This window comes from Hyperoodon ampullatus, assembly GCF_949752795.1.
Source record: "Hyperoodon ampullatus genome assembly, chromosome: 4".
Lineage (NCBI taxonomy): Eukaryota > Metazoa > Chordata > Mammalia > Artiodactyla > Ziphiidae > Hyperoodon > Hyperoodon ampullatus.
The window spans coordinates 29,861,747-29,887,984 of NC_136917.1; the positions used below are offsets into that span (position 1 = coordinate 29,861,747).

A 26,238-nucleotide genomic window follows, 5' to 3' on the forward strand; every position below is an offset into this window, starting at 1 on the left:
ATTTGGTATTTGTTAATTACAATTTGTATACTCTTTTTTAATTTTATAAATAATTTTCAACAGTTTGGAAAAAGATAATATTTGAAAACAAATGTGAAAATAATTTTAATTTTTGGTTTTTCACATTTAGTATATAATTTTTATGACAGTATCTTCAAATTTTATACATTTTAAATAAAACACATTTTATTTCATTTTTTAACATATTTATTGGAGTATAATTGCTTTACAATGTGTTTTAGTTTCTGCTGAATAACAAAGTAAATCAGCTATACATATACATATATCCCCATATCCCCTCCCTCTTGCGTCTCCCTCCCACACTCCCTATCCCGCCCATCTAGGTGGTCACAAAGCACTGAGCTGATCTCCCTGTGCTATGCGGCTGCTTCCCACTGGCTATCTATTTTACATTTGGTAGTGTATATATGTCAATGCCACCCTCTATGTTCCAGCTTAGGTAATGATTTCTTAGACATTACACCAAAACACAAACCATAAATGAAAGAAATGACAAAACTGGACTTCATCAAAATTTAAAATTCTTGCCCTTCAAACCATACTGTCAAACAAATGTCAGCTTTGAAAATGAAGACAAACGTATTTAAGAATCATGTATCTGCTGAAGGACTTGTAGCCAGAATACACAAAGAACTCTTACAATGCAATAGTAGAAAGACAAAAGATTCAATTTAGAAATGAACAAAGGATTTGAATGAACATTTCTCTAAAAACATACAAATGGCCAATAAACACATGAAGAGATGATCAACATCATGAGCCATCAGGGAAACTCAAAGCCAAACCACAACGAGATACCACTTCACAACTACTATGACAGCTAACATAAAAAATCTGATAGGGCTTCCCTGGTGGCGCAGTGGTTGGGAGTCCGCCTGCCGATGCAGGGGACACCGGTTCGTGCCCCGGTCCGGGAAGATCCCACATGCCGCGGAGCTGCTGGGCCCGTGAGCCATGGCCGCTGGGCCTGCGCGTCCGGAGCCTGTGCTCCGCAACGGGAGAGGCCGCAGCAGTGAGAGGCCCGCGTGCCGTGAAAAAGGAAGAAGAAAGAAAAAGGGAAAGGAAAAAAAAAAATCTGATAATACCAAGTGTGGCTGAGGATGTGGAGGGACTGGAACCCTCACACATCACTGGTGAGAATGTAAAATGGCACAGCTACTTTGGAAAACAGTTTAGAAATTTCTTAAAATGTTAAATATGGAGTTACTATATGACCTAGCAATTCAGCTCCTAGGCATATATACGCCCAAGAGAAATGAAAGCATATTCACACACAAAAAGTTGTACATGAATGTCCATAGCAGCATTATTCATAATCACCAAATGCTGTGGAAAAGTCCAAATGCCCATCAACTGACTTGATAAACATGATACATCCAAATAATGAAATACTGATCAACCATAAAAATGAATGAACTATTGATACATGCAAATGAACTTGTGCTAAGTAGAGAAAGCCAGACACAAAAGACTACAATGCTGTATTATCTCATTTATGTGAAATTTCTACCAAGGGCAAAACTACCTTGACAGATCACAGATCAGTGGTTTCCTGAGGCTGGGATTAGGAGCAGGACTGATCTCAACAGGCACAAGGGAAGTTTTTGGGGTGATGGAAGTATCCCCAAAGTAGATTGTGGTGATGGTTTCATGCTGTAGGAATTTATTAAAAGTCGTTGTACTGTTACAAGAGGTGAATTTTATAGTTTGTAAATCATAGCTCAAAAAATCTGGGAGATGGACTTCCCCAGTGGCACAGTGGTTAAGAATCTGCCTGCCAATGCAGGGGACACGGGTTCGATCCCTGGCCCGGGAAGATCCCACATGCCATGGAGCAATTAAGCCAGTGCACCACAACTACTGAGCCCACACACCACAACTACTGAAGCCTGCATGCCTAGAGCCCATGCTCCGTAACAAGAGAAGCCACTGCAATGAGAAGCCCGCACACCGCAACAAAGAGTAGCCCTCGCTTGCCGCAACCAGAGAAAGCCCGCATGCAGCAACAAAGACCCAATGCAGCCAATAAATAAATAAATGAATAAAAATTCTTTTTAAAAATCTGAGGAAAAAAAATCATCGGTGGGGCTGGAAGAGTATGTTCCAAAAACAAGCCCTAGTTCACCAGTCTAGAAGGCTCCATCATCATCTACAGCAGCTGACAGTGGAATCACGCTGTACCTGCTGTGACCAGGAAAACGGCTTATACTCAAGAGGCCGCTGAGTCAGGAAACTGTCGGCCAAGGCAGAAAGCTGATGCCACTGCTGCTGGCCCCAGAAGAAGCTCAGCAACCAACCTGGCTCTCCCTGTCACATGTGGCACTTCCAAATTAGTCATGATTAGCAGAACCCAAGTTATGCCCAGAAACTTCCCTGCATGGGATTCTGGGGAATACAGTTTTTAGCTTTCTAGCTTCCGACTGTTAGAATAGGGTTGGGATCCATCATCCTCCAGGCAGTAGTGGTTGTCCTAGTGGCTTCTCTCAGGTAGCATAAGTTCATTTGTGCATATCAACAGTTTGTTTTTATGGCTGAGTAGTATTCTATTACCTGGATGTACCACATACATCCATATGCATATCTTCTTTGGAGAAACGTCCATTCAAATTTTTTGCCCATTTCTGGACTGAGTTCTTTGTCTTTTTATTGTTGGCTTACAAGAGTTCTTTGTATATTCTGGTTACAAGTCCTTCATGCTGTTTTAATGATTATAGCTTTATAAGGTGTTTTGATTTTGGCAGGACAAGACCTCCTTTGTTATTTTTTCTTGGAATTTACTATCTATGTAAACTATTTTTTAATATTTATTAATTTTACTTATTTATTTTCTTTATTTTTGGGGGGGGGCTGCATCAGGTCTTAGTTGAAGCACGCGCAGGGTCTTCATTGAGGCATGCAGGATCTTTCGTTGTGCCGTGCAGGCTTCTCCCTAGTTGTGGCATGTGGGTTTTCTCTCTCTAGTTGTGGTGTGCGGGTTCCAGGGCATGTGAGCTCACTAGTTGTGGTGCGCGGGCTTAGTTGCCCCGCTGCACGTGGGAACTTAGTTCCCCAACCAGGGATCGAACCCACATCCCCTGCACTGAAAGGCGGATTCTTTACCACTGGACCACCAGGGAAGTCCCCCTGTGTAAACTTTAAAACCAAGCTAAGTTCCATAAAAATTCCTGTTGGGATTTTTATTGAAATGGCATTTATATTGATTAATCTGTGGAAGAATAACCTCTACAATGTTGATCCAGCCTTCTCATTCATTAATATGATGTCTCTTTCAATTTATTCATGTCTTTTCTTTAGTAAACCTTAATAATTTTGTTTTTTGGCCATGTCCCAAGGCTTGTGGGATCTTAGCTCCCTGACCAGGACTGAACCCGTGCCCCCTGCAGAGAAGGCACGGAGTCCTAACCACTAGACTGCCAGGGAATTCCCTAAACATTAAAAATTTTATCTTTAATTATCTCGTATAATTTCTAGTCAACTTAATTCTAGTTTATAGTTTGTTTCCATCGTGGATGTGATTTCTCCCTTTTTCTAGGTGGTTAATGTTGATATATGGGAAAGCTGGGTTTTTGTGTGTTAATATTATAACTAGACACTTCACTGTCAACGTATTTCTCAAAACATATCGGTTTTTTTTTTTTTTTTACAGAGATGAGCATATATCTTCAGCAGTATTTTTTTTACTTTCTTTTCAATATTTATCCCTCATAAAGGAAATACATATAGCTGATTATATTGTACAAAAAATGCTCAAACTCAGTAGAGAAATACATGTATTTTCTCAACGGCTCTCATCCTGGCCTCACTGTTCTCTTAACAGCTGTTCTTTAAGAAATGAAAGGCTACTAAGTTCAGAAAGGCTTATATATATATATATAAATTTACTTATTTGCTTTTATTTTTGGCTGTGTTGGGTCTTTGTTGCTGTGCACGGGCTTTCTCTAGTTGCGGTGAGCGAGGGCTACTCTTCGTTGAGGTGCACGGGCTTCTCATTGTCATGGCTTCACTTGTTGCGGAACATGGGCTCTACAGCACAGGCTAAGTAGTTGTGGCGCACGGGCTTAGCTGCTCCGCGGCATGTGGGATCTTCCTGGGCCAGGGATCGAACCCGTGTCCACTGCATTGGCAGGTGGATTCTTAACCACTGTTCCACCAGGGAAGCCCAGAAAGGCTTTTTTTTTTTAACTTATTTTTTAATTTGTGGTAAACACAAAACTTACCATTTCATGTTAATTTACCATTTAAAAATACCTAGTTCAGTGTGATTAAGTACATTAGGTTGTTGTGCATGTTGCAAAGCTGAAGCACTATTCACATTAAACAACTCTCCACACCCCCTCTCCCCTGGCAACCACCATTCTACTTCCTGTCTCCATGAATCCCACTAATTTAAGTACATAATAAGAGTGGAATATTTATCTTTTTGTAATTGGCTTATTTCACTGAGCATAATATCCTCAAGGTTCATCCACATCATAGCATGTGTCAGAATTTCCCTCCTTTTGAAGGCTGAATAACATTCCATGGGACCACATTTTGTTTTTCCATTCATCTGTCAACGGACAATGGGTTGCTTCCTTTTGGCTACTGTGAATAATGCTGCTGTGAACATGGGTGTGAAATCTCTCTTCCAGTCCCTGCTTTCAATTCTCTTGGATATATACCCAGAAATAAGATTACTGGGTTATATGGTAATTCTATTTAATTTTCTGAGGAACCAGAGAGGTTTTTAAATGATTTCTCAGTTTATCAATCTCAACAGCATCCAACATATTTGAAAATGCAGCTGTACACACACAGGAGACTATCTATAGATCATGCCTGGTGGGCAAATGAATTCATGAACCCCCAGGTACAGCGACTCAAAGTCCTTGATCTTTTGGGAGCCCTAGGTCCTGTTGACCCTGCCTTGCTTTTGGAAACCCTCTGCTTCCTTGGCCTCCATGACACCACACCTTCCGAGTCTGCCTCCTCCATCTCACTACTCCTTTTCAGGCTCCCTTATGAACTCCTTCTCTGAAAGCCAACAATGAACGCTGAGCAGTGACTCTGGAATCCCTCTAGCTGTCAGACTTGAACCCAAGACTCTGCCGCCAGCTCTTCCCTGGATACTGTCACCTTGGGAACCATGGGCTGTAGGGGCACAGGGTGAAGGGGCTTCTTGGGTGGACCCCTGCCCCCTAAGACTGGCCTCTGCAAAGGCACAGCAGGCTGTGTTGCCATGATGGATGCAGGCAGCGGAATCCACAGTGATGTCATAAGAGCCGGCCTCAGGTAGGAATGTTCTGGATGTCTAGGCTGGAGACTACTGTTCCTCCTGTGGCTAGGCCGGCGGCGGCGGGGGCGGGGGGAGCGGCGGGGGGTTGACCACAACAGATGAAAAGAAACTGGCGACAGGACTAGGCACCGCCTTCCTAACGACAGAGAGGGGTGAAAATGTGTTGTGGGTGGAAGGCAGGGGCTGGGAGCCCAGCTATTTCGGCGTCCACCAGGGATGAATCTCTGCGCGTGGGTTGGGGGGGTGCCGAAAATACCAGAAAACAATTCTTTACTAACACGGCCAACAGGACCCCACGTGATCTGGCCCGCACCACCTGTCTTGTCTCATTTCCTTCCACACCGCCCACTTTTCCTTATCCTCCAGCTCCAACCATCTACGTCACATCACTCTCTTCTCAGACGCTTCTCGCTCCCTTTGCCTGGTCAACTCCTACCCACTGTTCAGAGAAGCCTTCCCTGACCACCCCGTGATTCGGGGTGAGCCCAGTGCCTCCCCATCGCTGGTCACTCCCCGCCCTCCACTCGGCTGCAACTGTGCTTGTATGAATATCTGTCTGCCCAGTCCTAGGAGACCAGGTGCCCCGCAGACAAGTGCAAACAGACGTGAAAGTAACCTGGACACCATGTCCTCGGCCAAGATACTGAGTTCAACAAAGGAGAGACCTCACCCACCAGTAATGAAAGCCAGTGGTGGCGGGCTCCTTGGGCCCTGGCTGTGGTTGGTGAGGCTCCCAGACAGACTAGTTTGAGGGTTGGGCCCCTCAGAGACGACCCAGGGGCTCTGAGCCAGCTTTGGGATCCTTGAGGTCCAGTCAAGATCTTTTTTTTGGAGAGGGGGACACTGTCTCTCTGCCTGGACGCTAGGAGGGAGTATGTGTGTGTGCAGGTGGTCACTCACGGTCAGAGGCGCCTGGTCCGGGAGGGGAGGGGTCTAGAGGACCAACAGTTAGACTGAGTTGCCTGCTTGCTGGTGGGTCTGCTGCTGTCCTCTGCTCTCTGGGCCAGTGCATCTGTCCACGTGTCCCTGTGTCCTTTCGCTATCAGCGAGCCCCTGTCTTTCTCACTGTATCCCTCACGCCTCTCCCCTCACCCCACTCTCCCTCAACTTTCTCTGCCTGCATTGAGACAGGCTGGGACCTGGGACCCTTTGCTGCAGTGCTTGCACCTGGACACACCTCTCCTAAAGCAATAAAATACAAGGAAGCCATATGGGACTAAAAACTGCGTGCATAAGCAGATGGGGCAAATTATGAACAACAAGATACAAAACGACCAAAACCCCTCACAGTACCACCAAGGGGGTGGGCCAACCGCCTGAGCCACCCCTCGCGCCCGACCCCTGTACCCACACCATATAAGGAACCAGCAAGCAAAGGGACTTGTGACTTGTTTTTTGCTCGTTCCTGCTGCAGCAGGAGCCGCAATAAAGCCTTGCCTGAATTTCCCTCACGCCTCCTATCAATTTCTGTAGACTAAGGAAGCCAAGATCCCTGGTTGGTAACACCATCAGTGCCACACCCCCGCCCCTGTGCCCGTCCTCCCCCGTCTTTCTCACCTACCTGGGGTCTGGGCCTGCCCTCACACCACCGCGGTTGGACCACAAAGCGGGATGGCGACGTGTGCCTGCTGGCACGAGGTCTCCTTCGTCAGAGAGGCGCCCATCACTGTGCACGAGATGGTCTCTGGCACGGCCATCAAGTACGCCAACTACATGGCGCTTGGCTCCAAGCAGAGGCACACTCTGGCACCTGCGACCCCCCATCAGGTACCACGAGGAAAGCCAGCGCGCGGACCGGGCCTTCCGCAAGGTGCCCTCCTGTGCCTGCGCACCGCCCCCTTCCCCCTCCTGCGCCTGCGCGCCACTCCTTGGCGCCGCTCCTTCCCTGCTGCGCCTGCGCACCGCTCCTTCCTTCCTGCGCCTGCGCACCATCTCTTCCCTCTCGCACAGGGCCCTCGTTCCCCTCTGCGTCTTTGGCCGGTTTCTTTAAGGCTGCCCGAATTCATGGGTTTGAACCTCAGCTCCACCACTACCCGCGTATTCTTGCTCAAATCACTTAGCTTCACTCATCAACATGTGTACATTAAATTCGTGTGATTTTTTTGTGGAAAAAAATAAACCTACTTAGCATCACGGTGCCTCAGTTTCCCCATCTGTAAAATGGGGTATTATAGATAGATATAAATAATATCAAAATGTTAAAATTTATATGTGAACAGATCCATTTTATAGTTTAAATTTAAAATGTATTTCTTATACTGGCATTTTTACATAAATATATTCAAATGTATGATAGCACCTAGCACAAAGATTTGCTACAAGGATTCCGTGAGTTTATGCATAGCAAATAGATCCTGGACTTCCCTGGTGGCTCAGTGGTTAAGAATCCGCCTGCCAATGCAGGGGACGCGGGTTCGATCCCTGGTCCGGGAGGATCCCACATGCTGCGGAGCAACTAAGCCCGTGTACCGCAATTACTGGGCCCACGTGCCGCAACTACTAAGCCCGCACGCCTAGAGCCCATGCTCCACAACAGAAGCCACCATAGTGAGAAGCCTGCACACCACAACAAAGAGTAGCCCTCGCTCGCCGCAACCAGAGAAAGCCCGCACGCAGCAACAAAGACCCAATGCAGCCAAAAATTAAAAACAAAAAAGACAAAAGACTCAGGAAGTCTTTCTTAAAATATAATTAATTTTATAATTAATTTTAAAAATAGCTCCTGGCACACTAAGCATTGCATCAGCATTAATTATTGCTGATGCTAATTAATAGTTGCTGTTATTAACTATGTCTCTTCTCCAGCGAGTCTCATCCATGGCCAGGTCGTTCTTGATCACCCTGGCTCCCCAAACTCACCACCCAGACTCACTCTCTGTCACACACCCTTTTAAAATGTTCTGCCCAGCCCTATTGGCCGCCTGCTACCATGGTTGTATCATTTATTTGTTTAGTTGGTCAATTTCATAAGGGCGAGGGGCGGGGCTGCCTTGTTCCACGTGGGCCCCAGGATCTAGGATAGCACTGGCCCCTCAGGTGTGTGTTCAATGAATAAATGTTCATTTTCCAGATTCGGACAGGGGATAAGAGACTTCCAGGGGCTTGTCCAGTCAACATAATAAAGTATCCAGTGAGTACACAGTGATCCAGAGAAAACTGAAACGTGAAGGGGGTGGACTAGTCAGGGCTGGGGCTTGAAATTTTAACATATGGTGGCCAAGGAGAACCTCTATGAGAGAGAAATTTCAAGAAAGACTTAAATGAGGTGGGGGAGGGAGCTACGTATCTGGTGGAAGGTGCTCTAGGCAGAGGTAATGGGGCAGTGTTAGGGCCCTGGGGCAGGAACGTGGCTGGCAAGCTGGAGGAACAGAGAGGAGACCACTCTGGCTGGAGCAAAGTGAGGGGGTGGGGGGAGTGGGAGAAGGTGAGGGCAGGAAGGGGACATGGCCTCGTGGGCTGCAGGGGCAGGTGAGGGGAGGACCTGGGGCTTTTACCCCGAGGGAGCCCTGGAGGGCTGTGGGCAGCCCAGAACCGAACCTGACTCAGGTGCTCACAGGCGCCCTTCGGTGGCTTCAGGGAAAACAGGCTGGATGGAAACATCAGTTGAGGTTGAGATGAAGATGCTTTGGACCTGGATGGTAGTTGGGGAGGGGATGAGAAGCAGTCAGATTCTGGAGGCAGAGCCTTGACGGATCAGGTGTCTGAGAGAATGAAAGGCGCAGAGGATGGCCGAGATTTCTGGCCTGTGCAACTTGCAGGATGGAGCTGCCGTTAACTGAAATTGTGGAAGGCTGGGGTAGGAGATGACATCAGGGATTCTGTTTGGGTCATGTTGAATTTGAGATGCCTGTTAGACGGGGACACAAGGAGTGGGCAGTTGTAGCTGACAGTCTGGAGTGGAGGGGAGAGGCCCCACCTGGATCAGAGGGCATCACCTGGTTCTGTCAAGATGAATGAATGGTGTGCCATCTTGAATTTTCAAGTCAATCCAGACAACAGCACAAGTAATCATGTGTGTAGGCATAGCTGAAGCTACGAGGATGTTCACCCTGACACTTTTATCTAATAAAAGTGGAGGGAAGAAAACAACCCACCTAAGTATCAAACAATAAGGGGGATCATTGAATGATGATCGGGTGGCACAGGGCTCCCTGACGGACATGCTGCGACAGGTGAAGCCCACCACGTTCTACGGCGACCCCTGGGTTTGGGACAGATTGCTGGATGACCTGAAGACCAGCCAGCTGGCCTTGAACCCGTTCCGGAGGAAGACTGACCAGTGTGCCATGGGGCTGGGGCTCAGGGTCAACAACAGGCGGCTGTCCAGGGGAGGCTGGGGCGCAGGTGCCCACCGAGGTGCCCACCTGAGCCGGGAATGGGAATCCAGAGAGATGGCAGGTGGATCTGCGTGTGGCCCGCCTGGCCCCTAGGAGGCAATGGGGGTGGGGACCCAACCACCCAGGGTGGAGGCGAGAGTGACACATGACCTGAGAAGGGGAGCCCCCGGCCTGGGAAGCTGGGTTTGGGGGCTGCTGGTGGATGCAGGGGCGGCTTGGGAGCTCCCTGACCCCTCAGTCCCAAACAACAGTGCCCGATCAACGTGCACACGGGAGAGCCTCAGGATGTGCTGATCAGCGAGGCCGTCGCCTTCTGCCGGCAGCTCAAGAGCCTGTCCAGCGGGCTGTCAGACGTCGTTTACGACGGAGACCCTGTGGTCATGGAGTTCATTGGGCAGGCAGGGCACTGACACTGTGAACGTGGAGGTCACCTCAGTGCCAAGATCCTCAAGTGGACCATCCTCAAGCTGGGTGAGCGGGTCCGGGCAGGGTCGCTGCACCTGAGGCCCTGGGGTGCTTCTTAAAATGCCATCTCCCTAGCGGGGACCCCCGGCATCTGCGTTTTAAACCAGTGCCTCCGGGGAGTCTGACACGCAGGGGAGGCTGCGTCCACGACAGGATGGAAGTTCTCCTGGCACCTTGGGATGGGCCTATTGCACCCCTGTTCTCGGGGCTCCTCAGTCAAGACCTCCCGCCATTCCGATGCTACTTGGCCCCCTGTATCCTTAGAGCAGACTCGGCTACTGACACCTCGTCCTGTGGTGATGGGGGCTCCTGTTAGGGGTGGAGGGAAGGCCCCACCTGGAACTTGATGCCTTTACAGGGGTGACCATGAAACTGAAGAGGGCTGTGGTGCCCAAGGAAGCCTAGCTGAAACTGCAAGATTTTACAGGGAATATGACAAATACTAGGGGCCGGGAGAGCACTGTGGGCTCCTTTCCTCAAGGAAGTGGCTGCCAACACCCACCCCATCCCCTGCCCACCTGTCTCCTGTTTGATGATAGAGGAGCCGCCTTCTAGAGGGAAGGGAGCTGCTCCCAGCGAGGGAGCCGGTTTGAACTAAGATGCCCCTCTCTGGGGAAGCATTTTAAATGTAGGAGAATAATAACCTTGGTTTCACTAGAGCAGTGGTTCTTACCTGGGTGATTCTGCCCCTCCTAGCCCCAGCCCAGGAGGCACCTGGCAACCATATCTGGAGACATCTGTGGTTGTCACAGCTAGGCAGGCAGGTGCTCCTGGCAACTGGTGGATGGGGGGCCAGGGATGATGCTCAACACCCCACAGTGCCCAGGATGGCCCCTCCCCGGGAGGGACTGCCCGGCCCGGAAATGTCCATAGTGCTGGGGTGGGTGAGGAGTTTCACGCTGAGGGCTCCAAAAGAGACAGCGAGGGGGCCTGGCTGGGTTCAGGGGTTCACACACTGGACTTGTGGTTCAAAGGGTACATACTAAATGCCACCCAGCACCTGACCCATAGAAAAGAGGTAAGAATTAACTGGTAGGTGTGATCGTGCTGCACAGCAGGGCCTCTGGCTCAGATAGGGGAATGGTGGGGGAGGGGTGGGCATGGCTGAAAGCAAGGCTCAGAGGGAGGCTGATGAGGCCGTCACAGCCCAGGACACACTCAAGGGAACCCTCCTTCAATAGTCGTGTTTACAGACTTCCCTGGTGGTGCAGTGGTTGGGAGTCCTCCTGCCAATGCAGGGGACATGGGTTCGAGCCCTGGTCCGGGAAGATCCCACATGCCGTGGGGCAACTAAGCCCGTGCACCACAACTACTGAGCCTGCATGCCACAACTACTGAAGCCCACGAGCCTAGAGCCCGTGCTCTGCAACAAGAGAAGCCACCGCAATGAGAAGCCCGTGCACCGCAATGAAGACCCAATGCCAGCCAAAAATTAAAAAAAAAAAAAAAAAAAAAGAGTCGTGTTTACAAACAAGGAACATGAAGTGTCCAGAGAGGCCAACATCAGGAGACAAGAGGCTGACACAGAAGAACTGACACCCAGGGAAACAGAGCTATTTCCTTGGAGGGGGACTAGGAAATCACATCCAAGAGATAAGCTAGCGGAGTTGGTTAGAGCAGTTTGCAGTCTGACAGGTAAAGGACTTGGAGGCCGGCACTTCTGTACTCACAACAAGAATGCTGAAAAACTGAGAATTGATGACACTTCTTGGGTCCGTCAGTGAGTTGAGGTCGCAGAGCAAACCTCTACCCTAAAAACAGGAGAGGGGTGGATACAGAGACACTCCGCTTACCTGGAGCAGAAACCACAGCTGGAGCCAGTGTCCGGTGGGGTGTGGAGTTGACTCACTGCTGGAGAGTGAGCGTGGAAGAGCTTGAGGGGTAAGAACACCTGGAGACCCAGGCTTGGGTGGGGGGGACATATTTCAAGAGCCCTCCAGGTTCTCACAGTGAAGATCTGAAAGAAAAAGTAAAAATAAAATCAACGCTGGTGCTTCCTGCAGAAGGAGAGGGAAAGTAACTGTTTTGAAACACGTCTCAGAGCACTCTGTTCTCCTTAACAAAGGCCTGCCCTCAAGGGAAACTATCTTAGCAGGGCCTGACCAAAGTGGGTTTTACCAGCATTTAATTGACCTGGGGGAAGGGAAACACCCATCTCCAGCCCTCTCTAGGCTTCCTCTCACCTAAGGATACCAAACAAAGCAAAACAAAAAGCTGAGAAGCACTTGTGAAGGTCACGGCCCAAGGGCACAAGCTCCCTAAAAGGTGGAGACCACAGAATGCTTCCCCTGTCTCACATTTTACCACCACACCAATAGGCCTCCTGTATAACAGGGTTTTACAGATAAAAAGGACCGCAAGGGGCTTCCCTGGTGGCGCAGTGGTTGGGAGTCCGCCTGCCGATGCGGGGGACGCGGGTTCGTGCCCCGGTCCGGGAGGATCCCACGTGCCGCGGAGCGGCTGGGCCTGTGAGCCGGAACAGGAGAGGCCACAACAGTGAGAGGCCCGCGTATGGGGGGTGGAGGGGGAAGGACTGCAAGACTCAGACCCTATTTTAAATACAAAGAGTCACTAGGGAAACCCACGGTTTCAGGATAGACAAAAACAAGAACACCTCCAGCTACAGCAAACAGTGAATGCAGCCTAACTCCTGGCCAGAGGAACATAAACCCTCATCCTAAAGGCCTGTTCAGCTGTTCCTTTTCTCCAGTATACTGTGTCTAGCTTTCAACAAAAAAATTATAGAACATTCTAAAAGGCAAAAAACACAGTCTGGAGAGACAGGGCAAGGGTCAGAATCATACTCCAAGGCAGTGGAGATTTTGAATTTATCAGACTGTGAACCTAAAACAACTATGATTAATATGATTAACGTGCTACAGCTAAGGCCCTATTGGACACCATGCAAGAACAGATGAGTCATGTGAACAGGGAGATGGAAACTCTAAGAGAAAATCAAAAGGCAAGGCTAGAAATCAAGAACTTCCCTGGTGGCACAGTGGTTAAGAATCCACCTGCCAATGCAGGGGACATGGGTTTGAGCCCTGGTCCGGGAAGACCCCACATGCCGCAGAGCAGCTAAGCCCGTGCACCACAACTACTGAGCCTGCACTACAACTACTGAGCCTGCATTCTAGAGCCCCCTAGCCACAACTACTGAGCTCGTGCGCCACAGCTACTGAAGCCCACATGCCTAGAGCCCGAGCTCCACAACAAGAGAAGCCACCGCAATGAGAAGCCCGTGCACCCAACGAAGAGTAGCCCCCACTCACTGCAACTAGAGAAAGCCATGCACAGCCATGAAGACCTAGTGCAGCCCCCCAAAATAAATAATTTTTAAAAACCCAGAAAATTAAAAAAAAAAAGAAATCAAGAACTATAATAGAAACGAAGAATGCCTTTGAGGGTCTCATTAGTAGAATGGACCAGCTGAGGAAGTAATCAGGGACCTTGAAGATATGTTAATAGAAACTTCCCAAACTGGAAAGTGAAGAGGAAGAAAAAAAAAGGAAAAAAGAAAGAAAGAAAGGAAAGAAGGGAGGGAGGGAGGAAGGAAGGAAGGAAGGAAGGAAGGAAGGAAAAGAATATCCAAGAGCTGTAGCACAATCACAAAATGTATAACATATGCATAATGGGAGTTGGTTAGAGATCTGAAAGGTGAATAATCCTGGAGGTTCCAATCTATGTCATAGGAGGTCCAGAGAGGGAGAAGAGAAAAGGGGACAAGCAACATCTGAAGACACATGGTTGAGAGTTCTCTGGGAGTCTACCAGATGCTACCCAGGATATGGTTTTTTTTTTTAAATTAGAATTAAAAACAATATTAATGTGAAACTTCAGAACATGATAAAGAAAAACATTTTACAACATAAGCTGATTAGGTTATATGGAAAACAAACATGCAAGAATATCTGGGAAATTTCTTTAAAAAGAATATTGATGAAGGGGGACTAGACCTACCAGATATTATATAAATTACAAAGCAGCAGTAACTAAAAGCTCAGTGATGGGGCATAAATAGATATGCAGAAGAGAGATGTCAGGGACAGACAGAAATATATGCAGGAATTGAGTAACGCATCAGTGGGGCCCTAGCTCACGGCAAACTGGAAGGTGAGAAAGAAAAAAGGAGAGAGGGAATAAATCATGAGAGAACTTAAAAAAATAGAAAAATCATCCTAGACAAGAAGTAACAACCTCTAAAGCCATTGAAAGGAAAGACTTCAGCACGGTGGGAAATGTCATAAACAAAACCTGCAGGCAAACTGGGGGGAACAGAATACATTGCAAAGTCCTACATTTCACATTCCATAAGGAGCTCCTAAAAATACACATAGACACACAAGCACACAGACATAAATACCAAGAAACTTGGTAGAAAATAGGCAAGTCCACTGCCAAAGCTGTTAATCATAGATGCTGTCACACACCTGCACATGTATAGTTATGTGTGGTCACAGAATTAAATGAGGGAAAATAGTCTAAATGCCCACCAGCAGGACTAGTTATGTAAATTACTGTGCATTTACACAACATGCTAATTTGGAATGAACTCTTAAGATATATTAAGAGAAAAGGATGCATGTATGCTACCACTTGTAAAGGAACTATGTCTTCTTCATGCACAGATGGCTCTCAAGAGCTGTATAAGAAAGTGGAGAAGGAAAGGAAGTAGGAATGAGGTTCATTGCTTACTGCACATGTGCCCTTGAAAACTTTGAACTTGTGCTTGCATCGCCAAAATATACATTTAAAATTTGGAAAAAAAAAAGATTTGAAAAAATTCAAGGCAAAACATTGAAAAGGGCAGAGATGTCACATCGATAGAAGAAACAAATCACTAAAATGTACGAAACTGTTTCCAACTAAAAGACAAAATCTTAAAGACACCAGAGATGAAAGTCACACGATACCCACAGGGGCAACAATGAGACTGAATGGCTGACTTCTCCACAGAAACAATGGAAGCCAAAAGACGATGGAGCAGCACGTGGAAAGTGGGGACAGACCATACCTGCCAATCTACAATTCTATACCTAATGCAAATATCCTTACAGAATAAAGATGAAATGAAGATGTTTATAGATGGAACAAAAGCTGAGGGAATTCATTGTTGCACTAAATGCAATGCTAGTGAGATTTTTTCAGGCTTAAGGAAAATGATTCCAGATAGAAACACAGAAAGAAAGAAGGGGACCCCAAGGAGTCAGTATATGGGTAAATACAAAGAAAGATTGACTGTAAGCAACAAAATTAACACATACCTGGTCTTGAGTCTGAGGAATGTGCCTACTAGCTGTATTGTTGTAGGCAGGTCAACGCTTGCAGGCTGTTTCTTCATCTGTCAGTGGGGATTCTGACAGCAGTCCCTACCCTCATCGAGTGTTTGTGGAATCTGTGAGATAACTCTCAGCCCAGCGCCTGGCTCGTAGCAAGCCCTATTGTATTTTTGCATGTAAGTCGTCCTTTACTCTGTTATGGGGGTCTGGGAGCTGTGGGAACCACTCTAGACCCTCTTTCACTCTGTGTCCCTAATTTAGGAGCGCATATGAGAAACTGTCCCAAAAGGCCTACAGAATCTCTGGTAGGAAAGACATAGCCTTGATGTTGGAAATGGAAATTCTGGCTACTGACTAGAAGAAGAAACGCTCCCGAGTACCCTGGTGTGGCCAGCTGTCTCCCCAAGTGGCTGCCAACTGACAAAAGTGATTTTAATTAGCTGCTGTGGGCAGAGGGTATTGGCCTGAAATGCTGACCACTCAGGAATGGAACTTCTGCTCCGTTGGTGGGACTGGAGCCCACAGAGTGGACAGGGCTGCTTAGATAGGGCCTGGGAGAGCCATCTCCTTGGGGTTCACTCAGCTTTGCCACACCAAGTCCAGAGCAAAACCTACCATAGACAAACTGGCAGACAAGCACCCTGGCCCCTGGCAAAGGATGTCTCACATTTTCTATCATCCATCTACCCACCTATCCATCTATCCATCTACCTGCCCATCCACCCTTCCATCCACCACCCCCCTACCATCATCCACTCACTCATCCACCCACCCATTCGTCCACATTGTGAAGTTAGGCTTGCTTTTCAACCCAAAACTTGCTGCCTGCTTTCAAGAAAAGAACACACCATCAAAAGCAGGACCAGACACTTAGTTCTCTGCCATCTCACGCCTCTTGGGTTTCTGGTGGTGCCGGCCAGGATGCCAGCCTTGCTCACATTCCCTGTCCCCACTCCTCATGCCCAACAGGCTTGGTTTCAACCCTCTCTCCTCTTCCTGGTCATTGATCTGGAAGCACTGGGACAGGAAGAGGAGACAAGGAACCCCAGGGTGCTTTGTGGCTCCACCCACCAACTCCACAATGGAGGGAACCAAGCAGATGCATGAAGATCTACACATAACTCTGCTTTCCCATCTGACTTTATTTCACTTTTTTTCTATAAAACTCCTCCATAATTTCACAATTTAACAAAAAGTTTAAAATCCAGGACAGAAACAATCCTGTAACTTATTACAAACACAATTCTCCTTTATTCCTCTTATCCAGGAGTTGGTCTCGGGCCGTTGAGTGTCCTAGTTCCTAGTTAGACACATTCTTTGTAAAAACCCTTGTGGGTAAGAAAGGTATTCGATACCTTTTGCTTTCAGGCGTCGGTTTACATTTTCTTCAGGAGATAGCAAAACACCGGGATTTGCACTGGGGTCAGGGGGCTTAACACTAAACACACGGCAATCACAAAGTGCCGGCCCCTTCCTATGGAAGCGTCCCCAGAGCCCTGGTGGGCCCAGCTGCCGGGCAGCTGGGGGTGGGGTGGGGGGAGCAGCTGGGAATGCCATGGTCGGGGCCCTGGCTGCCTGGCACGTCCATCAGGTGGTCACAGGGCCAGCACTGGGCCCAGAGTAGCTCTGGAGGACAGCACTGGGGCCTTCTGGCCAGAGGAGGTAAAAAAAATAGGTTGGTGCTTCCAAAGGCCCTGGAAACAGCAGGCAGGGCCAGATGCTGCTGCTGCTGCTGCTGCAAAGGGCAGGCCCGAGAGCCCGGCCTTCCTCTAGCTGCCTCAGGGGCAGAGCCTGGCTCCTGAGCAGAGGGCTGCCCGAGTCACAGAGCCGGGAGGACCTACAGCCCCTACCAGATCCTCCAGAAGGAGAAAGACTAGCGCCCTTGGGCTGAGGCTCCCACTTACGACCCCCAGCGGCCTCTGTGCACAGAAGGCCAGGCAGCTGCTGCTCTCGGGCCAGTCCTTTCTGTCCAATGTCTTAGAGTTTCCAGAGAAGAGAAGTGCCCCACTTCGGAGTATTGTTGGCCTGCCTGGAGAAGGGGACGGTGGCAGCACGGAGCCTGCCACACAGGCCTGCCCTCTTCCTAATACCTCAAGGCAGTGGGGCTGGGAGAGAATCAGAGCAGATGGCGAGGAGTCACGGCAGTTTCCTCTGGAAGTTCTCGGGCCTTCCCCGAGTCCTGGGATCTCACCAGGAAGGCTGGCATTCGGGGAAGCCTTGGAGGCGGGGCTCCCAAGGGAGTGTTTGGGGTCTGCCTGACAGACAGAATCGGAGCAGTGACAATGGTCAGGGACCACAGGGAAGGGGAGCGTGGCACGCCCCACGTGGGAATTCACAAACTGGGGGGAGGAGGGTCCGTCCGACAGTGGGTGGGAGAGAAGTGAGCCTGGCTCCAGCCCCGGCCTCCTCTCCTGGAGCCGGTGGGGACCAGAGGAGCCTTGAGTCGAGGTCCCCAGCCCCCAGGAGCCCCCCACAAGGTGGGCTGACTCTGTGAGGGCGTTCTGGCCAGGAGGGAGGAGCTGGCTTGGCCCTTGGAGAGTTTCAGGCGTGCGAGGAGTTGGGTCTCCAGCCCCGGACCGGCGTGAATCGCAGGGGTGGTTGGGCCTACCGCCGGCCGGGGCCCAGGCACGAGGGGCTGGTTCTGAGTCCTGACGCTCCTCAAAAAACTCCACAAACTATCCCGTCTTATTTGGCAAAAGCTCATTTTTTCCAAAGTTCGAAGACTCGGTCAACAGAAGGAAGAGGATCCTATGGAAGGAGGAAGAGGACGAGCCCCAGGACGCCGACCCAGTCTCGGCCCGCGGCTGGCTGGGGGCCGGGAGGGCGGCTCCTGGAGACGGTGGCGTGCAGTGTTCACCGCCCCAGGAGCGGCAGGAGGCGTCCTCCCTGCACCTGGAGAGGGTGAGCTGGTGCTCCAGCCCGGCCTTCAGCCCGACGCCAAGGCCAGTGGAGACATCGCAACCTACAAGTCCCGCCTTACACCCCCCACCCCCACGTGCACTGCTGCCCTGGAAATGCACACCTGGGAACCGCTCGGTACCTACAGTGCAGACATATATATATAATAGAGAGAGAACTATACAGCACGGAGTCCCAGCACAGTGAGAGCCGACACGGGACCATGTCTGGCTGACGCGGAGGACGAGCCGGGCCCGTCCTGGTGCGGCAGGAGCCCTCTGAGGTCCTGGGGCGCGGCGGGGTGTTCCGAACCATTGGGGGAGGCCGGAGGCAGTGCCCCAGCCTCTCAGAGGGGCCCGGGCAGTGAAGCTGTGCCACACACCCCACCGAGGAGCGAGGCCCCCACCGCAGGGCACGTTTCTTCCCCCTCGGGAGTACACAAGCCACTTTCCAAGGGGGGCCCAGGTGACGGCCCCAGGGTGTCGGGGAGCAGCAGCGCCGGCCTGGCCCCTTCGGCCCCGGGGCTCCCGACGAGGAAAGTGCAGCTGGCCGTGTGGGCCGAGGACAGGGCGGTCACTAAGGCAGTGCTGCGGGCGGGCAAGTCGAGAGAGGAGGGAAGGCGGGGCCCAGACGTGGCCTCCCAGGACCCCGGGGACGCGGCCCGGCACCCGGCCCAGGGTCATGTGGCCACCGCCTCCAGGTAGCTCTGCAGCTTGCGCACGGTGGTCTCATCCAGGGAGAAGAGGTCGAAGTCGAAGGTGGTGTTGGTGACGTTGAAGTGGCCGGTCTCCTCAATCAGGTTCACAATCTGGAGGGTGGTGGCAGGTGGCTTCAGCGGACAGGGCGCTAGGCTGGGGTGGACCCCGTCCCCCACCAGGCCCTCGAGGAGAACGGAGGGTGATTCCCTGGGGCTGCCTAACAGGGTCAGCAGCCCACGGGCCTCAGGGGCACCCCGCCCGGGATTCCTCTGAGATGCTTTGCCCTCACGGGGCCGTGGGGTGGGTAGCTGCATCCAGTACCTGCTGCAGCACGTTGCGCTCCCGCAGTGCCATCAGCCTCCGGTGCAGCTCCACCAACTCGTCAGTGTAGGCCTGGGGGACAGAGAGGCGCTCAGCAGGCGGCCCAGCGTTGCCCTGTGACCACACCCACGTCAGCTCCAGGCTGATGCTCCCCCATCAGCTCCAGGCTGGTACTCCCCTGCCCCGCACCGTCGTAGGCCCTCCCCACTTCCCCAGCCCCCACCCTGTCATAGCCCCCCCCAACACTGCCCCAGCCCCGCCTTGTCGTAGGCCCCTCCCCACTCCAGCCCCACCTTGTCATAGGCCCCTCCCCACTCCAGCCCCACCTTGTCATAGGCCCCTCCCCACTCCAGCCCCGCCTTGTCATAGGCCCCCCCCACTCCAGCCCCCACCTTGTCATAGGCCCCCCCACCCACCCAGCCCCCACCCTGTCATAGCACCCCTCCCGCCCCAGCCCCCACCTTGTCATAGGCACCCCTCTTGAGGATCTTCTCGGGCTTGCTGCAGGGCTCCGGGCTCCGGCGGCCTGATGTCTGCAGGGTGACCCCCAGGTCTGCGTGAGCGCTAGCCCACACCCGCTTGCCCAGCCCCCAGGACCACCGCCTTCCCAGGCCCCAGGCCTGCTTGTCCTCCCTCTGGCCCTGGACCCAACTCTAAGGGCAGCCCCTCCTGGAGACCAGATGATCTCTGGGGCCTGGGGGTGAAATGACCTTCCTCTGTGCCCACCACCCTGAGCCTCAGACGCTTGGAGAAACCCCAGGCCCGACCCTCAGCCGGCTTCTAGGACGTTACCTTGCTGTTGGGTGGGGGTGGCTTCTTGGGTGGAGGGGGCTCCCGGCTGGGGAGGCAGGAGTCGGCACTGTTGTCGCTCTCGCTGTCACTGAAGCTCAACCTGAACGCAGACACGACACCCTGTCAGGCCACCCTGTGCTCAGGGGAGGGGCCCACCCTGCAAACAATGCTCTGGGGCTCTGGGACGGACTTGGCCACTCCCTGGGGCCAGGCCAGCGCCCAGCGCTCCCCCTACAGCTCAGGAGACCCCCCTCAGCCAGCTCTAGGCGGCCACTGCCAGCTTACAAGAAAAGGAAAGAAAGAATGCTGCATCTGAGCTGCCTTCAAAGAGCAAAGAACCCAGAGATGAGCACGCTCGCTCTGAGAGGCTCTGGGACCTGGCGGGGCTCGCTGCTCGCGGCAGGCTCAGAATGCCCGGTGCGGTGAAGCACCCTGCAGGAGAGTCACTGCCGGTGGCAGCCTGAGCCCAACGCCCCGGAGGGAGGGAGGGAGGGAGGGACACAGGTGCCAGCGTGGTGACATCAGACGCCTGCCCCTTGCTGGGCGGGGCCCAGACCCTGAGTCTGCTGAGCCCACCCCACAGTCCTGGGGCCAAGGCTGGCACTTGCACTGGGCTGGAGGCTGAGAACGCACAGCCATCCCTGAGGTGGGCTCGCTCCCAAGGCCTGGGGGTGTCCAAAGGAGGGGCCTCAGCTTACCCCTCTGGGGGAAGGCCACACGTCATCTTCCCTGGGCCAGTGCACCTGGGGAAGGGGGAAGGGACCCCTGGCCCGAGATCAGAGGAACCAGCCCCCATTGCCCCATACGCCTGGGACCAAGGCTGGTCCTCGGGCTGCCGGGCACCGCCTCGCCCTCCTTCTCAGGTGGTGATGGACTCCTCTCCCTGAGCGTCCTGCCCCTCCCTGCCAGGCAGCCACACCCTGCAGCAATGGGAGGAAGGATGCCCCCCGAGGCCCCCAGGCCCACCTCAATGCCTAGGCAGGGCGCCACCCGGTGGGCTCAGAGGCTCCCTTTGCCTCACCCCGGGGAGCCCCTGCCCTGGCCCACTTCCTGGAGGCCCCACGATTACAGCAGGGCCAGGCAGAGCTGCCGCGGTGCGCCCACGCCCACTCCTCCCCTCCGGCCCAGGCACCTGGAGTCCCTCCCTGCGTTAGTCTTGCCAGCGGCCTCCTCGCCTGATGAAGAGTCGTCCTCGTCAGATTCCTCGGACTGCAGGTCCTCCACCATGGAGCGCAAGGGTCCTGGTGAGGGCCGCGAGGGAGGGATGGAGGGAGGGAGGGAGAGAGAAGGGGATTCAGGGCTCCACCTGCACCCCAGAGTCCCCTCCACCCCCAGGGCCACATGGAGCTCCTTGACGCCACGACCCCCAAAATGCACCCAGGCAAACCCACCTCGGAGGTTCCTCTGGCCAGGTGGGGCCTGCCGCCCATCTCCAAGCACTGCCCCCGTGGCCACCCCCTCCTTAAGAGACCCCTGGCTCCCCCCACCCCTACCTTCCTGGCCCTGCTCACAGGCCTCTGGCCCCTGGCCCAAGACAGAACCGCAGGGCCCCTCCATTGCAAAGGGAAGGAGCAGCCCTCCTCTGCTGCGGGTGCTGGGATCAGAGCTCTGCCTGCACGCAGGACGAACCAGCCCTGGCTGAGGAGGGCGAGGCGGCCCGAAGCGTGGGCCACAGAACACCAGCCCCCCAGCCTGCGCCCCTCCTCGGGCCTGCCCAGCCCCGTGGCAGGCCCCTCCACTGCTCCCGGCCCACCGTCCTCCCCTTTCTCCAGAGACACTCGGTTCCAGTCCCCTACAGACGGCATCTTGGTTTATATTCCTGTTACCAAGGCAACAGAGGGACACAAAGCCCTCAATTACCTTGGTCATGTGATCCCGTGCACGGCAGGTTTCCCCCTCCCTTCCCCGTAGATAAGAACCGTTGGAGAGAGTGTGGGCTTGGAGCACCCCATCCCCCAGCCCCCTCAGGACTGCATGTCTTTATGTCAGGCCCCCGGACTACGCTCGCCTCCCCCAGCTCTCCCCCACCCTCCAAAAAGGACTGCAGGCCGTGGAGGAAATTCTCAATCCGATCCACCAGAAGAGGTGCCTCCAGTGTGAGGGTGGGCAGGGGCCGATGGGCCGGGGGCCCTATCCACTCTGGGGCAGGAAATGGGTCTGGTGCCGCCTCCCCACAAGTACCCCAGGCGGCCTGCAGGGAAAAGGCAGCACTGCAGGCTGTGGGGGCCTGGGCGGAGCGCTGGCCAGGCACGCGGCAGGAGCGGAGCGCTTGGCTGGGTGGCTGAGGCAGAGGAAGGGACCCTGCGCTGGCCAAGTGAGCCTCCATCTGGGAGGAGCTGGAGAGGAGGCTTCTGGCAAGGGCAGGGCCCAAGTCACAACAGGGCCCTCCGCCACAGACCCACAAAGCACAGCACAAAGCCCTGTCGCACAGATGGGGCAAAGCTGAGGGTCCAGGCGACGGACAGCTGGTGGTCGGGTGACCTGTGCCGGTTTTGCTTTTAATACCGGCCTCCTGAGCGTCCACACACCTATGGACACGGATCTCTGGGGCCCGGTCCAGGCAAACAGCGTATCCTGAAGTGAAAACCTGGGCAAGCTCAGCCCAGGCCCGAGCCTCCCTACCCTCCCTCACCCCCTGCCCTCGGGTTTTTCCGGCCGTGGCAGCAGCATTCAGACTCAGGGTGTGCTGAAACTCAGGCAGGAGCAAGTCCACGTCGGGAAATTCCTGTGAACCCCTGGACTCCATACCAGACCCAGTGCCCCACTGGCCTCCGGAGAGGTCAGGGGGCTGCTCCCAGAGCAGTGAGCCTTTCCACCAGCAACCAGCCCCATGCGTCCCCACCCTGGCTCTCTCCTTTCCCAGCACGCACCTTGACTGTGGTTCTGAGACGGCTCAAAATCTGAATCCGAACTGGAGTCGGAGCTGGAGCTGGAGTTGGATGGGCTCGACTGGGCGGACTTCACCCCACGGCAGGGCAGGCGGGGCAGCAGGGAGAGAGGACAACAGTCATCTTTCAGTCCAAAGAAAAGGAGCCCTCCGGTGGCAGGGACAGCCAGGCAGGACGCCCCAGATACGCACTCAAAAGGCCGCCAAGGCGCCAGGCCCCGGCACTCGAGACCCTGACCCCATCCCACCTCCTCCCCCCAGCCCCAGGATGCCGCCAGTGTGCATTCAAAATGCAACCAATGACCTTTCTTTTCCCACTGAGGGACTTTAAATCTCCAGCCACGCCTGGTGCTCCCACCTGCCCAGGCAGGAGGACGGGGCCAAGGCAAGCTCTCGCCGCAGGGGGACTGGGGGCGGGCGGGGGGCAGGCGACTGTGGCTGCTCTCACTTGTGGGCCCTGCCCTCCTCCGGCGAGAGCACAGCTGGCTGGTGTGCGCTGCGGCGCTGCGGCCAACAGCTGGAAGGTCCGAACAGGAAAGGTGGGTGCGTTCTCATCCTGCCCCTCATTTCCTCAGTCTGTCCTGAGGCTGAGTAGCGACAACAAGCTGTCTCCCTGTCACTGGGTGCCCCTGAGGTGATGATGAGTGTGTGGGCAAGTGGCAAGCACTTGAGGACATGGTGGACTCACAGCCAGCCCCACTGCATCCAGAGCTGGTCACATCCCCCTTCCCCTCTTCCTTTAGCCCTGACTTGGCCACCAGGGGGCGGTAAAAGCCCAAACTAGGAGCCCAGGCCCTAGGATACTAGGGCGTAAGTAGCGTGGGGCGGCACCTCCCACTTGAGAGGCCTGCGTGGGGAAGGGGCTGAGCCAGAACTGGGTGGCGTCTGCTCTGGGCCCTCAGGAGAAACCGACAGGCTCCTGCACAGGTATGCGCAGCAGAGTGATAAGCCCAGGGCCGGGGGCTGAGCCAGACTGGGCTCCACTGGGCAGTCCATGGCTCAGAAAGCCTGCCAGCCCAGGGTGCCCAGACGCCGTCCAGCCGTCTGTCCTCGGGGACTTTCTGGGAGAGCTGAGCAGCCTGAGCACCTGGAAGGGGCCAGGAGACAGGCGGAGGCACCCAGCAGTGTCTCCTCAATCCTGGCACGTGCCGCAGGAGAGGAGACCCCAGGAGAGGAGCCCCTCCCGCTGGCCCGTGGGCCGAGGGCAGCCCCAGCTCCCAGAAGGAGACCCGGGAAGGCTCAGGTCTCTCCTCAGCAGACTCAGAGAAGGATCCCACCGCCTGGGCACAGAATGCTTCCCAGCTGAAGAGCTGAGGGCTCCCTCCTCTGGGGTCTGCCACCGCCCAGCCCGACCTGCTCTGGGCTCTCCCAGCAAGCCCCTGCCAACGTCCCCGACTTGCTACCTTCACACGGGCCAGTGGTGTGCCCTGAGGAACCCTCCCCGGGAAACCCGCCTAGACTGCCATCAACCACTGTCCACTGGGTGGGTACCACTCAGACCAGTGTGTGACCCTCCCCACCCCCAAAAACGGGCCTGGGGCCACATGGTCCCCCCTGCATGCATATCCCTGAGTTCTTATTCTGGCTCGGAGGTCCTGGCTTCTGACCTTGGCTTTCTCACCAACTGGCCAAGGCAGCCCCTGTTTTTAAGCCTCAGTTCCCCCATCTGTAAAAGAGCTGCCCTGCTGGCCTCTGCTGAGCACATGGAGGTGGATGCCAATTGCTCTTCCGACCTCTGGGGCAGGGAATTCGGACAGAGCTCCGGGGCAGGGAAGACCTGGCTGGGAGGCCACCAGCACGCAGGCTTGAGCCAACAGGCTCAGGAAGGTCCAGGGCAGGGCAGCACCTGCTCTGTCCTGACGGCCCAGGCCAGGCGGGCTTCTCAGCCACACTCATCCCCTTTCCTTCCACATGAATCCAAGGGGTGGGGTGTGGAGGGGGGCGGGAATCTGGAAGTGGTTTCAGCCCCAAGAGCCTAATGGTTCCTGGGGGTCAGAAAAGCCCTCGAGGGGCTGCCGACGTGTCCTGGGGCTCAGGCCACACGGGGTGTCCGGAAGGAGGGTGGAGGGCCTGCTGTGCTCCCAGTGCTCCGGGGCCTGTGACTGAAAGGGACTGAGTGTCAGGAACCCCACAGCCAAGGAGACCCCACAGGAGCAGCCAGAGGAGCTGGGGGGCTCGGCCTGGGACTCAGACGAGGAGCTGCCTGGCCCCTCTGAGGGCCGAGGGCGAGGAGGAGACTCGAGCTCCACGCAGCGGTCAGAGCTTTCCGGCAGTGGCGCCCACTCGGCCTCCAGCGTGGGACGGCTGGAGACAGGCAAGGGCAGCTGGGGAGGCCCGGGTCTGGAAGGCCGTCTCGCCCCCTTCACCATGGCCATCTGTGCCTCGCCAGGTCCCAGGGTCAGGACATGTGAGTCACTGTCCAGCAGCCCTAGAGATCCCCCGGGCATGCTGACGGCCCAGGCTCGCCGTTCAGAAGTCTCTCAGCACGCGGGATGCGCCTCTTCAGCCAGGAGAAAGCCCTGGGCTTCCTTGAGAGATTCCAGCCTCAGGGCCGAGGTGGCCAAGGCCACAGACACTGGACACCCAGCCAGCCCCCACCCTCCACCGAGCAGGCGGAGGTAGCTGCCCACAGTGGCACGGGTGCTCACAACCATCACAGCAGGACGTCAGGGTGGACACCCGGGGCCAGGGCGCCAACATTCAGCCGGGGAGGCAGGGCTCAGGGAGGCCTCCACCTCTTCCCTACACAGGTGCACCAGCCCTAGGCATAGGAAGGTCTCTCTGGAAGCACCTGAGGCGGACAGGAGGGAAGGGCACCAGACCAGAGCTCTGGGTCTGAGCAGACGGAAGAGAAAGATGCTAGATGGGGCGCTATGAAGCACCCAAAGAACCTCCGGCAACCGAGAGGTGGCTGGGAGGGCCCTGGACTCCCAGGAGTCTCCAAGTAGGAAAGACGTTCCGGGATCCTGCCATCCTCAGGTTCACTGGCAGACAGTCTCCCGGGCGCAAGAAGCACTAAGCATGTGACATCACCAGCCCTGTGTGTGTCCCTAATTGTGGGGATGCACTGTTACCCAGGAGCCACACTGTCACCCCCAGCCACCTCCAACGAGGTGCCCCTGGAAGCCGCACGCTCACAACATCGGTGCTACCGACACAGACCACCTCTGGCTTCACCTCTGGGAACCACTTGCAAAGTCCCAGTGGCTCTCTGAGCAGCAAAGCTGGAGACAAAGCTTCTGCCTTTGAGAGTGAATAAGAGTCT

At 54.1% G+C, this 26,238-nt stretch overlaps 1 protein-coding gene across 1 annotated transcript in view; it reads right to left on the minus strand.

The window, feature by feature from the left end:
* Nucleotides 1-18,954: 18,954 nt before the first annotated feature.
* Nucleotides 18,955-26,238, minus strand: part of MLLT1 (MLLT1 super elongation complex subunit) — a gene marked incomplete at both ends in the record, with an annotated part of 52,941 nt that continues 45,657 nt past the window's right edge. Inside the window, 6 exons of the mRNA XM_079701476.1 lie at nt 18,955-19,083; nt 19,295-19,366; nt 19,756-19,827; nt 20,087-20,186; nt 21,219-21,327; nt 22,957-23,053. Of these exons, the coding sequence (XP_079557602.1) occupies nt 18,955-19,083; nt 19,295-19,366; nt 19,756-19,827; nt 20,087-20,186; nt 21,219-21,327; nt 22,957-23,053 (579 nt within the window). The remainder of the gene's footprint in view (nt 19,084-19,294; nt 19,367-19,755; nt 19,828-20,086; nt 20,187-21,218; nt 21,328-22,956; nt 23,054-26,238) is intronic.